The following is a 12,718-nucleotide window of genomic DNA, read 5'->3' as shown; positions in this document are numbered from 1 at the left end:
GCAGAAGCAGGCCATCCAGCCCTTTGAGCCTGCCCTGCCATTCAATAAGATCATGGCTGATCTGTTGCTGCTCAGTTCCACTTACCTGCTTTCTCCCCATAACCCTTAATCCCCTCTCTTATCAAAAACCCATCAACCTGCGTCTTAAAAATATTTAGCGAGGCAGCCTCCACCACTTCAACGGGCAGAGAATTCCAGAGATTCACCACCCTTTGAGTGAAGAAGTTCCTCCTCAACTCTGATCTAAACCGCCCCTCTTTTATCTTGAGGCTGTGCCCCCTAGTCCTACTGTCTTTTTTGAGCGGGAAGAGTCTCTCCACCTCTATCCTATCCATCCCATTCATCATCTTATACATCTCAATGAGATCTCCCCTCATTCTTCTAAACTCTAACGAGTACAAGCCCAGTTTATTCAGCCTCTCCTCATAGCTCAACTCCGGTATCAGCCTAGTAAACCTCCTCTGCACTCCCTCCAAGGCCAAAATATCTTTGCGCAGGTGCGGTGCCCAAAACTGCACACAGTACTCCAGCTGCAGCCTCACCAATGCCCTATACAGCCACAGCAAGACCTCCCTACTTTTATATTCAATCCCCCTCGCTAGGAAGGCCAGCATCCCATTCGCCTTCCTGACCACCTGCAAGCTGGGTTTTTGCGACTCATGCACAAGGACCCCGAGGTCCCTCTGCACCATCGCCTGCTGCAGTTTTTTGCCCCGTAAGTAATAGTCCTTCCTACCAAAGTGGACCACCTCACACTTGCCAACATTAAATTCCATTTGCCATAGGCTGGGCGAATGGGCCAGGAAATCTAGATCCTTCTGCAGACTCTCCACACCCTCCGCACAATTTGCTGTTCCCCCAATCTTGGTGTCATCAGCAAATTTTGACAACCTACACTCGGTTCCCTCCTCCAGATCATCTATATAAATGGTAAAAAGCTGAGGCCCCAGCACTGACCCCTGGGGCACTCCACTAGTCACCAACCGCCAATCCGAATAGCACCCGTTGACCCCCACTCTCTGCCTCCTATTTGACAACCAATCCTCTATCCACGCTAACACCCTACCCCCAACTCCATGTCCCTCGACCTTCTGCAATAACCTCTTGTGAGGTACTTTGTCAAACGCCTTCTGAAAATCTAGAAAGACCATATCTACCGGCTCTCCTCTATCCACTGCCCTAGACACATCCTCATAGAACTCCAGTAAATTTGTCAGACACGACTTCCCTTTAATGAAACCGTGCTGCGTCTGCTCTATCAAGCAATTCCCTTCAAGATGCCTCGCAATTTCCTCCTTAATGACAGATTCTAACATTTTACCTACCACAGACGTTAAACTAACCGGCCTATAATTCCCCGCCTTTTGCCTGGCACCCTTCTTAAACAACGGCGTAACATTAGCCGTTTTCCAATCATCCGGCACTTCCCCGGAATCCAGCGACGTTTGGAAAATAACCACCAAGGCATCCACTATCACCTCCGCCATTTCTTTCAGAACCCTCGGATGCATTCCATCCGGTCCTGGGGACTTGTCCACAATCAGCCCCTCCAGTCTGTCGAGCACCGCCTCTCTAGTAACAGTAATGTCATTAAGACCCTCCAGTCCTACTACCTTTCCATCGCTAACACCCAGCAAATTATTCACGTCCTCCTCCGTGAAGACAAACAAAAGTTATTCAATACCTTAGCCATATCCCCATCCCCTACCACTAGGTCCCCTTTCTCATCCTCTAAAGGACCAACATTCACCCTAGCCAGCCTCTCTTTTTATATATTTATAAAAACATTTATATTATGTTGCAAGGCTATTAAATTCCATTTTTAAGTGGCCTTGTCCACTTTAATTCCCCTTTCTTTTGGGGAGCTGCCCCTTTTACTTTGTCCTAATTTAATTTGAGTTTATTTGGTTTGACCTTAAGAGGACAAAGCAGTAGCAGTCTTTGCTAGACCAGAAAGATTGCTGGGTAGCTTGTGGCATGACTCTAATGGTTATCATTGACTCCTTTTTTCAGAATGCAAGGAAACTTTTCTAAAAGCGTATTAGAACATTAATTTTGATTCAATAGTGGATTCCTGAATATGCAGTATGCATGTTGAAGGCTTTTACATGTTACTGGAATTTGAAGCAAATACTTGTAAAATGTGAATTCTCAATTTGAGAACTCTATTTTTGCTTGCATAAAAGCAAAATCTCTAATGCTAGAAAGAAATGATTAATGTCAATATGACAGAAGTATGGTGGATTATGAAGGTGGAGTAGATTAGAAGGTCTAGGATAGTTGTGAGCACAGGAGAAATTGACATCTACTGGACACAAAGAAAAGATTGCATTAATGGTGCAAGGGGCAGGTTGCTGACCTCTTGAGAACACGGGTCAGCAGTCTGAAAGCAAAACAAGTAAAGGAGGTTTTGAACTTGTCCAGAACATTGTAAAATGTCAAATGTCTAATTGAAAGCTGAGCTTTTAGTTTTCATTGGTCTTCACTGAAGCATTGCAGCAGGCCAAGAATGGACAGTGGGCATGGGAGCAAGGTGGGGAATCAAAATGGCAAGCAACAGGAAGATTTGGGTCGTGCAGGTGGTCTGTATTTAATCCAGTCACAGTAGGGGCAGTGAGTACAGTAAGATGAATTACTGCTTAAAAGCAGTGTGGAATTTTTCCACTTGGCACACTAGATGTGCATTGAAGTAAATTACTGTCCAGGTCAGAATGTGGAGCTGATTGCCTGTTGCAGATAAGATTTGCATAGATGCAGTCACTGCTACCAGAAGGTGAGCTGCTGTAAAGGGACAGCTAAACCCCAAACATTAGTGTTTCCCTACCTACATCCTCTAACCAAAAGTCAGAGGGAAAGGTGAGTTGAGATTCTTTTAGTCCCTCCCCAAGTTAATTTGAGTTATTTCTTTGGTATGCAAGAGATAACTGTATAAAGGCAGTGGTATGCTTGCCCTGTCAGATGTGGGGAAATTAGGGAGCTATCTAGTCTCCCTGACAATTGTCTGCAGCAAGTGTTTGGTGGGAATGGCAGGTGGATGCACTACAGAATAATAGATGCCATTTAGGGAGGTTGTTGCACCACAGCCTCTGCCAGAGAGGCAGGAAGTGCAGGATTCTCCTGTGGTTATTCCCTTTCAAACAGTATACCATCTTGGATACTGTTAAGAGGATAGCTTATTGGAAAGATACAAGCAGCAGCCAGGCCTGTGGCACCATGTCTAGTTTTGCTGTAGAGCTGGGTTGGGCAAAGATCAAGCAATAGTAATAGGGGACTCACTAGAGGCACAGAGGCATTTCTGTGGCAGTGATTGTGACTCCAGAAGGGTGTTGATTTCCTGGTGCTTGGGTCAGGGATATGAGTGATTACTGGACATCAAGGGGAAGGGTGAGCAGCCAGAGGCTGTATACATTGGTACCAATGACATGGGTAGGAAAAGGGATTAAGTCCTGAAGTGTGAATATGGAGTTGAGCAGAAGGCTTGAATGTAATAGTTTCTGGACTACTGGTGCCACGTGCTAGTGAGTAAAATAGGAAGATGAGGCAGATGAATGTGGCTTGAGAGCTGGTGCAGGGATTTAAAATTTTGGATCATTGAGATCTTTTCTGGGGAAAGGGTGATCTAGCTAAGAGGGACTGGTTGTACCTGAACTAGAAGGACTGATATCCTAGTACAGAGATTTGCTACAGCCACTTGGAGGGTTTAAGCTAATTTGGCAGTGGGCTGGGACACAAAGCAGTAGGGAAACGAAGGTAGAGGACTGAACAGGAGTTAGAGCACATTAAAGTGTCAGTAACCCTAGTACCAAACAGATCAGAGAAAAGCAGAGCAAGGAAGTCCAGATTAAACTGCATTTATCTGAATACAAGAGGTCTGACAGGCAAAGTGATTAAACTCGGGGCATGGATGGATATTCTACAACTACTGAAATGTGGCTAAGGGAGAGTCTAGACTGGCAGCTCAATGTTCCAGGGTACAGATGCTAAAGGAAAATAGAATAGGAGGCAAGAGAGGAGGGGGAGTTGCACTCTTGATTAGGAGAAAACATGACAGTACTGAGGGGATACATCCAAGGGTTCGGCCACTGAGTCTGAGTAGAACAGAAATCACTTTAGGCCAATTTTGGCAGAAATTGAGGTGCAAATATTAAGGCGATTACAAATGGCTTCAAGAAAAAGGGCAGGAAGAGTAGGGGATTTTAACTTTCCCAATATGGCTGCCCCAGTCAATAGTATTAGATAGAGAGAAATTTGTGTATTGGGAGGAATTTCTTCAGTATGTGGATAGCCCTAGAAGGGGCAAAACTTGACCACCTCAGAAATGAGGGCAGGTGAGTGTTAGTGAGGGATCACAGTGACCATAATTCTATTAGTTTTAAGATGGCTATGGAAAATGAGGTCTGGCCTAAAATTAAAATGCTAAATGAAGCAAGGCTGATTTTTGATGGTATCAGGCAGGAACTTTGAATAGTTAGTTGGGTGGGGGGCAGGGGTGGTCTGTGGGAAGGCAACATTACCCTTGGTGTAAAGAGCAAGGCTGGTAGAAGTAAGGAAACCCTGAATGATTTGGGATATTATGCCTTGAAGGAGGTGCATAGGCTGGGATCAAGTGGATCCCTTGAGTATAGGGGGTGTAGGATAGAGTTGAGAAATCAGGTGGGCAAAAAGACATGAGATTGGATTCTCCTTGGCTTTATTTGTCAAACAAAGCTTCTACAAACTCTCAAAGTAACTACGGGGAGAGTAGGATAACAAGGTCATCTGTGCACAAACCACACCCACAACAGATGGGTGAGATTCTAAATGAATATTTCTCATCATGCTTTTCTCAATCATTAAACTGGATGTTGGGGAACTCAAATAAATAGTGGTGTCTTGAGCAGTATACATATTATGGAGGTGGTGGTGCTGGAAGTCTGAAAGTGCATCAAGGTAGATAAATTCCCTGGGACGTGATGGTGTATCCCAGGACACTTTGTGGTTGGGCGGGGGGGGGGTGCTGCTGCTCCTCGGAAGGAAATTTCTTGATCCCCTTGCCAAGATACTTGAATCATCAATGGTCACAGATGAGCTGTCTGAAGATTGGCAAATATTGCACCTTTGTTTAAGAAGGGCTGCAGGGAAAAGCCTGGGAAGTACAGGCCAAGGAGCCTCACACCTGTGGTGGGTAAATTGGAAGGTATTTTGAAATAGGATCTACAGGGATTTAGAGGCAAGGACTGATTAGGGACTGCCAGCATGGCTCTGAGTGGAAAATCATGTCTCAAATTACTTTTTGGAGTAACAAAGTAGAGGGCAGTGCAGTTGATGTCTACATGGACTTTAGCAAGGTCTTTGACAAGGTACCACATGATAGGTGGTTGCATAAGGTTACATATCACAGGATTTGGGGTGAGCTGGCTAAGTGGATACAAAATTGGCTTGACAGAAACTAGAGGGTTGTTTTCAAACTAGAAGCCTGTGACCAGCAATGTGCCTCAGATCAGTGTTGGTCCACTTATTTATCATTTATATTAATAATTTGGATTAGAATATAGCAGGCATGGTTAGAAAGCTTACAGATGAGACAGATTGGTAGCATAGTGGACAGTGAAGAAGGTTCTTGGATTGCAACAGAATCTTGATCAGTTGGGCCAGTGGGATGGCAGATGGAGTTTAATTTGGATAAATGCATTTTGGTAGGTTGAACAAGGGCAGGACTTACTCAGTTAATGGTAGGGATTTGGGAGAGTTACAGAACAGATCTAGGGTAAGTGTTCATTGCTCCTTGAAAGTGAAGTCACAGGTGGACAGTGGTGAAGACATTCAGTATGCTTGGTTTCATTGGTCAGAACATTGAATACAGGAGTTGGGGTGTCTTCTTGAAGTTGTACAAGACTTTGGTAAGGCCACACTTGGAATACTGCGTGTGTTTCTGGTCACTATTATAGAAAGGATATTATTAAACTAGAGAGTGCAGAAAAGATTTACTAGGATGCTACCAGGACTTGATGGTTTGAGTTATGAGGAGAGGCTGGATAGACTGGAACTTTTTCCTCTGGAGCATAGAAGGCTGAGGGTGATCTTATAGAAGTCTAAAAATAAGGGGCATAGATCAGCTAATAATCTTTCCCAAAAGTAGGGGAGTCTAAAACTAGAAGGCATAGGTTTAAGGGGAGATAAAGGGTCCAGAGGGTGGTGAGTACAAGCTGCCAGAGATGGTGAGGGGTATAATTTTGTCTAAGCATTTAGACAGTTACATGGGTAAGATGGGTATAGAGGGATATGAACCAAATGCAACAAAAGAACTAGCTTGGGGGTTTAAAAGCAGCATGGACAAGTTGGGCTGAAGGGCCTGTTTCCATGCTGCAAACCTCTGACTATGTATAAATGGTGTATTCAATTTCTTTAAGTTTGACTAAGTGAATCAATTTCAGAAATTTGCCTAGAAAATGAAATTGTAATTGTTTTTACAGGCTATTTGGCTGTTCTATCTATTTGTGTTTCTTGGGACAACAGCTGAAGTATTGTAAGTACAATATGTTGCTTGTGCAGAACTTGTAACTTCTAAGCACAGCTAATGTCATTTTTAACCTGCTTGCAAGTGTGGGTGTTGGACTACAAAATTTAGTCTTGTGCATGTTGGCAATATACAGCACTTGCAGACCAAGTATTCAACCCAACCTCTGAACACTAAATTGTTGGTCGGCTATCTGGATTTGGGCAAAATTGAACTGTTCATTGCAGCACAAGATCATCTGTCTGTCCATAATTGGACACATTCCCAATAACCTTGTTGCACCTTCCCATTTGGTGCACTTCAGTGACAGCATGCCATGTTCTGGTTCTCAGTGACTGGAAATTTCCAGCTCTTTACACTAGCTGGATTTTCTGGTCCTGCAGATGTGAACAGATTTTTGGCTTGCCAGAAGAACTGAAAAACCTTGATAATTGAGGTAGCTACTCTGAATCCCTAATGTGTTTTGGGCATATAGTCAAAGCTAAGGGTGGCACAGTAAGTTAGCTCTGCTGAACCTCAGTGCCAAGGACCTGGGTTTGATTCCCAGCCTTGGGTGATTTGCCTGACATTCACTTTATCTGTGTGGATTTCCTCCCACAGCCCAAAGATGTACAAGTTGGGTGGATTTGGCTATGCTAAATTGCACCCTTAGTGTCCAAAGGTGTATAGATTGGGGGGATTGGGTATGGTAAATGCACAGGAATAGGACAAGTGAGTGGGCCTAGGCAGTGTTCTTTTGGCTGCTTTCTATACTATAGGGATTCTATGAAAGACTGCAATTTTTTTACAGTTGAAAGTTGCTGCTCTTTCTGCATTTCCTTGTTTTGAATTTTTACTTCCAGCATTGAAATAAAATCTTTGTTTGCTCATTCTTTAGATTGTGGTGGGCTTGAACTTTGTTTTTTCCCCTTCCAACAGAGCATTCTTAATTGAAATGGCTTTCAGATTTTGGATTATAATGCTTGTACTGTTCAAGTAATGTTTGTTTATCCTTTAATCTTTTTAGCTTTTGTCCAAATCTAGCTGCCATTGCTGCCATTTTAAAGTTGTCACATAATGTGGCAGTATCCTTTTCTGTAACATCACTTAACATCCAAGTATTTGGACACATTCGCCCAAGTAGTATTTTTAAATGTTTGCAATATAAAATCAATACTTGGACTTGCCAATTGTGGCTAAAAATGGAGAATTGTAATAGTCATTTAGATTGAAATATTTCAAGAGAAGTGTGTGTATAGGAAAATGGTGGTTTGGGTTGTTACATGAACAAAAATTCACTTTTGGTTTTATGGTTAAAATGGATCTCTGCAATGGACCTCCATGATCACTTTTTTACTTCCAGAAATGTTTGTTAAAGCAAGGTTACTGCAATCCACATTCAGTTCCTGGTCTGAGCTCTACAGAGTCCCTGTGGTGCAGAAGGAGGCTGTTCAGCCTGGCTCGAAAGCATCTTGCCCAGGCCCACCCACACTGCATTTGCCATGACCAATTCACATATCTTTGGACTGTGTGTGAGGGAGCACCCAAAGGAAATCTGTGCAGATGATGAATGTACAAACTCCTCCATCACTTATGCCCTGAACTTAACCTGTGGCTGTGGCAGCCACTACACTGTCCAGATTATTGTCCTTGCACCATGTCTGCAGCAAATCATGCACATTTTGTTCTAATTTCTCCAATTATCCTTTTTCTGAACTTTGTCATTGAACCTATTCAAAAGTAATAGTTCTTTAGATCAGGTATTGATTGATTATTTCTAACTTCTATCAATAAAATTGACTTGTCTGATTCTGTTAGAAATTGTTGTACAGATGAGCTATGCAGTCACGGATTTCTTTGGTCCCTGGCTCACCCTCACATTTAGGGCAGCACATAGACCACATCTCTAATGAGCAGTTTCTGAACACCAAGCACTCCAATTGTGGCTGAGCTTAAAAAATCTCCCCATCCATAATAATGTGAAGTAAACTTGTTTATCCAGTAGCAAAAAATGCATCATAGTGGAGTCTTTCCCTCTGCCCCTCCTAACTACTTGCTATGATGAGCCTTCTCCAATTCTGAAACAAATCCATTCATCACCTATTTTTCTCCAACTACAACATTGCTTGTCTACTTTTTTGTAGTTGGCTTATTTGCTTACTTTTACTGTGAAGTAACGCAAGTCTTTTTTCCCCCCTATCAATAAACCGTACACTTAAACTGACAGCTTCCACAAAGAGTAAACAAAACCAAATACTGGCCCCTAAAAGAACTTGTAACAAATCAGTGAGTTTTTAGAGATTCCTGCAATTGCCAGAATGGGCCTTCTGTTGGTCTTCAGTTCTCCAGAAACTGCTGTCTTTTAACAGCCACTCAAAGCTGGACAGTTGATTGACAAGCTCCTGCATATTAAAATATGAAATCCTGCAGCAGCAGTGCTTAATTTTGTGGGCTTTTCAGGAGGTGTTAAATGAGAATACTTGGGGCATTAGTTGCTTGCTAATTTGTCTGATCATTAAAATTGGCATCTAGTTGACCAGTCAATGCAATAAAAGGGATCAGTATGTATTTGCCAAGGACTAGATCAAGGTAAGCAACCATATATGAAGCTTGATATTTCAGCTTGGCTAATGGAAATTCTTGCACTAGTGCAGTTATTTGAATTAGGAGTAAGCACAAAAATGAATGTGCAAATGTTTGACTGTAATTGTTTTCCTTGATGGATTTTATTCATGGTGTAACGTTCCTTGCTCTTGGCAATGGAGCTCCTGATGTATTTAGTGCAATAGTTGCCTTTTCTGATCCAAGAACAGCAAATCTGGCAATTGGAGCTTTGTTTGGTAAGACTTTTTCTATTCTGACTATCTATGCATGGTGCTATATTTAAAATGCAATTTGCCTTCAAAGCCAATTGTTGTTGGCCTGGCTTCCACTAATCCTGTGCTATAGGCTTGAATGACAGTAGATTCATCCATGTATGCTAACATTAATCATAAGGTTTAAGCTATCATTGCCCATGAAAATTTTCAGCAGGAAGTGTCACTGATCTGACTTGTAACAAAACTTGGGGTAACTGTTTCAGTGGTGCAGTCTCAAACATCAAATCTCTAATTTAGTTGCCACTAAACTGCAATTTCACAAGCACCTGTAAAATAAAACCCTTTTTGAGTGTCCTGACTACTCAACTCTTTGCTTTCCCCCCACATTGCAGGTGCTGGTGTATTTGTGACTACTGTTGTTGCTGGAGGTGTTACTCTTGCAAGACCTTTTATAGTGGCATCAAGACCCTTTCTTCGAGATGTGATATTCTATATGGCTGCAGTCTTCTGGACTTTTCTAGTTGTCTATTTCAGGAGCATTGACTTAGGGCAAGCCCTTGGTGAGGGGAAATTTTTAAAGAAAATCTTTAACTATGTTGACCAATTTTGGCTTCTGGCAGCTTTATTCTTTCAATTAAAATTCTGTAATTTGGTTTGACTGAATGTATAGTGAACTGATCTGTTTTTGTACTTTTAGGTTACTTGGCTCTGTATGTAGTCTATGTTCTTACAGTAATCATAAGCAGTATAATTTACAAAAAGGGCAAAAACCATGCACGTGCTTCAGTTTATACAAGTGAACCAGAAAGTAAGTGCTTTTTGTTTAACGTGTTTGTACAACAAATCCCCAAAAAATTGTGATAATGAAATGAACCTCCAATATGTCTGCCCTTGTACAATTATTACTATCACAACACTTGGATAGGAAGTGAAATGTTCAAATTGAAATGGTGAATTCCACTGTCACTAAAAGATTTTTTTTGCTGATCTGTGAAAGTGGGAATTCACAACACTGCTTATGCTATTTAACATTCATAATTTCAGCTTCTATCATCACTGACTTGAGACCATTTAAATCCTCTTTCATGGGGTGGGTGGGCTACTCACATGAATGCATTCAACAATTTATTATTTTACAGTTTGTGACACTGAAGATTCAAACCTATCCTGTGTCAGGACATTGGTACATGAAGATGGTAAGTATTTTGCATACAAGCTGACTAATGTAGCATTTTCTTTAGATCATTTCCAGGGACAATCTGTTTGAATTTGTATATTTGTTTGCTTTTGTACTGGGACAAAGTTAGGCCCCTATTCAAGAAATTCTCTTATATTGGCAAAAGTCTAAATGTTTAGATGGTTTTTATTGCAGTGGTTCCTTTTCTAGGGTTTTAATTCTAACTTAAATAGTTCATTCAGCCATGTTTCTTGTCCAATGACAAACTGCAGTAGCTAGCACTGCTGCCTCAGCACCAGGAATCCAGATTCAATTCCTGGCTGGGTCACTGTATGGAGTTTGCATGTTCTCCCCATGTCTGCATGGGTTTCCTACCACAGTCCAAAAACATGCAGGTTATGTGGATTGGTCATCCTAAATTGCCCCTTAGTGTCAGGGTGAGTAGCTAGGGTAAATGTATGGGGATAGGGGCTGAGTGGGATTGTGGTCAGTGTGGCCCTCAGTGGGCCAAATGGCTGCCTTCTGCACTGTAGGATATTAAACAACATTGTTGTACTTGAAAATTTCTTGTTTTCCCAAGTTGTGATAATTAAGCTTAACAACATTTGCTTTTCTAAAAATCAGCTAGCTTTTATCACCAAACTGCATGCAGTATATGGCTGAATCTTGAACAGCAGTCTGCACTAACTGCTGATTCTATCCCAAGACTGCACCCGCTACAAGAATCAATTCAATAATTATACATTTTCTTATCAGCTTGCATGATTTTAGTAATACAAGCAGTGGTACATAAAACAAATTCTGTGACTCCCTCATCCCCAACCTTATCTAATGTCTCATATGTTATCTCACAGTATATGGAGTCAATTATGTTAAAGGATTCCCTGGCATTAATCATGCCTCATTCAGGCTGTGCAAAGTCAACCTTATCAAAACAGACTGAGGCCAAGCATTTGGCCTTCTGGCTGTAGTCATTTCTTTGTTCAGAGTCACTCTTTTACAGGGGTCTGGCATTTTGAAATGGCTTGGTCTGATGTCCTTATGTCATACTAAATACTTGACCATTTTTTCCCATCATGCCACTGCTTCATTCATATACTATCACAATGTTTGCTTTCAAGTAGGTAATCTATAATTTGACTACTTGGCCCAGCAATTTCATTATTGCACTAATTAGAACACTTAAACTGCTGCACTGTGAGGATAGTTTCTTGCACATAACTTGTGCTGTGATTGTACAGCAAGTGAACAGTTAAAATTGATGCCTCCACATTGCAGCAATCTTGGAAGTGTTAAACTATTTTTCTCTTTTTAGTAAGTGAGTATCAACCTTTAATTGCAAATGAAGGATCCAAATCCACCCCAGCCATTTTGTTGGACTCTCTTAACCCCATTGACCTTCAAAAATGGAGAAGAAGTCGCTTGCCTTGGAAAATCTTCAAATGTTTAACGGTGATTCTGACTTGCTAATGTTTGTTAGGAGGCTGTGGTTGGGGATCTGTCATTTTGGGCTGTCTGCAGGAAATTGAGGGGGAGGGAGGAAGAGGGGCTGGTGCAGGTAGAGTTAGATGCAGCAGTAAAAATTGCTACTTTGGTTTTAACTCCCATTTTTTCCAGCTGTAAATAATTGCCCAGTTTCTCTTGCAACTGTTACTCAAGGTCCTGATTTTTCCATGTATTACTGGCCTAGTTAGATTATCTTGAACCACCATCAACCCAAATGAAGTTTTAAAAAAAAACAGTTTTTAGGCCAGTTATTTCCCACTTCCACCACCACCCCTGCCCTGCCCTGCCCCAGAAGAGGGAATTGAGTCCACTGTGGAATATTCATACTACCAAGTAGATAGCTAATTTTGGTGTGCCTTGCATAACAATTTTTTCTAAAGGACAAATGGAAAGCTTGTGTGCCTCAGTAGAAACTGCCTACATGTTTCCTTCCAACCACATGCACTGATTTTAGTCATCCTATTTTTCTACTGATGGCTTGTTTCAACACTTTATTTTTCCATTCTCACTGCTTCCTTTTTTAGGCTAGTGGTATGGTTTAATTTCCTCTTAACTTCTCTTCCTTCTAGCTGCCAATTGAGACTTTGCTGCTAATCTGTGTACCTGTGGTGGACACAAACAAGGAAGACCGTAATTGGAAGCGCCCTCTGAATTGTCTACAAATTGTTACTGGCTCAGTTGCCTGCATCCTCGCATTTAAATCTGGATATTGTAAGAATTTTTAACTTTTGAATCAATGCA

The 12,718-nt window shown here is 41.7% G+C and overlaps 1 protein-coding gene across 2 annotated transcripts in view; it reads left to right on the top strand.

The window, feature by feature from the left end:
• The window catches only part of slc8b1 (solute carrier family 8 member B1), a 30,382-nt gene that overhangs the window by 3,734 nt on the left and 13,930 nt on the right, over positions 1-12,718 (top strand). For both annotated transcript variants that reach the window (XM_080208390.1, XM_080208391.1), the window contains exons 4-11: positions 6,453-6,505; positions 7,503-7,561; positions 9,211-9,315; positions 9,687-9,854; positions 9,992-10,102; positions 10,434-10,490; positions 11,787-11,923; positions 12,547-12,688. In XM_080208390.1, coding sequence (XP_080064516.1) covers positions 6,453-6,505; positions 7,503-7,561; positions 9,211-9,315; positions 9,687-9,854; positions 9,992-10,102; positions 10,434-10,490; positions 11,787-11,923; positions 12,547-12,688 — 832 coding nt within the window. The remainder of the gene's footprint in view (positions 1-6,452; positions 6,506-7,502; positions 7,562-9,210; positions 9,316-9,686; positions 9,855-9,991; positions 10,103-10,433; positions 10,491-11,786; positions 11,924-12,546; positions 12,689-12,718) is intronic.

The sequence above is a fragment of the Carcharhinus amblyrhynchos genome, chromosome 20 (genome assembly GCF_965287045.1).
Source record: "Carcharhinus amblyrhynchos chromosome 20, sCarAmb.v2.hapA, whole genome shotgun sequence".
NCBI classification, from domain to species: domain Eukaryota; kingdom Metazoa; phylum Chordata; class Chondrichthyes; order Carcharhiniformes; family Carcharhinidae; genus Carcharhinus; species Carcharhinus amblyrhynchos.
This window is presented reverse-complemented; position numbering and strand designations above follow the sequence as displayed.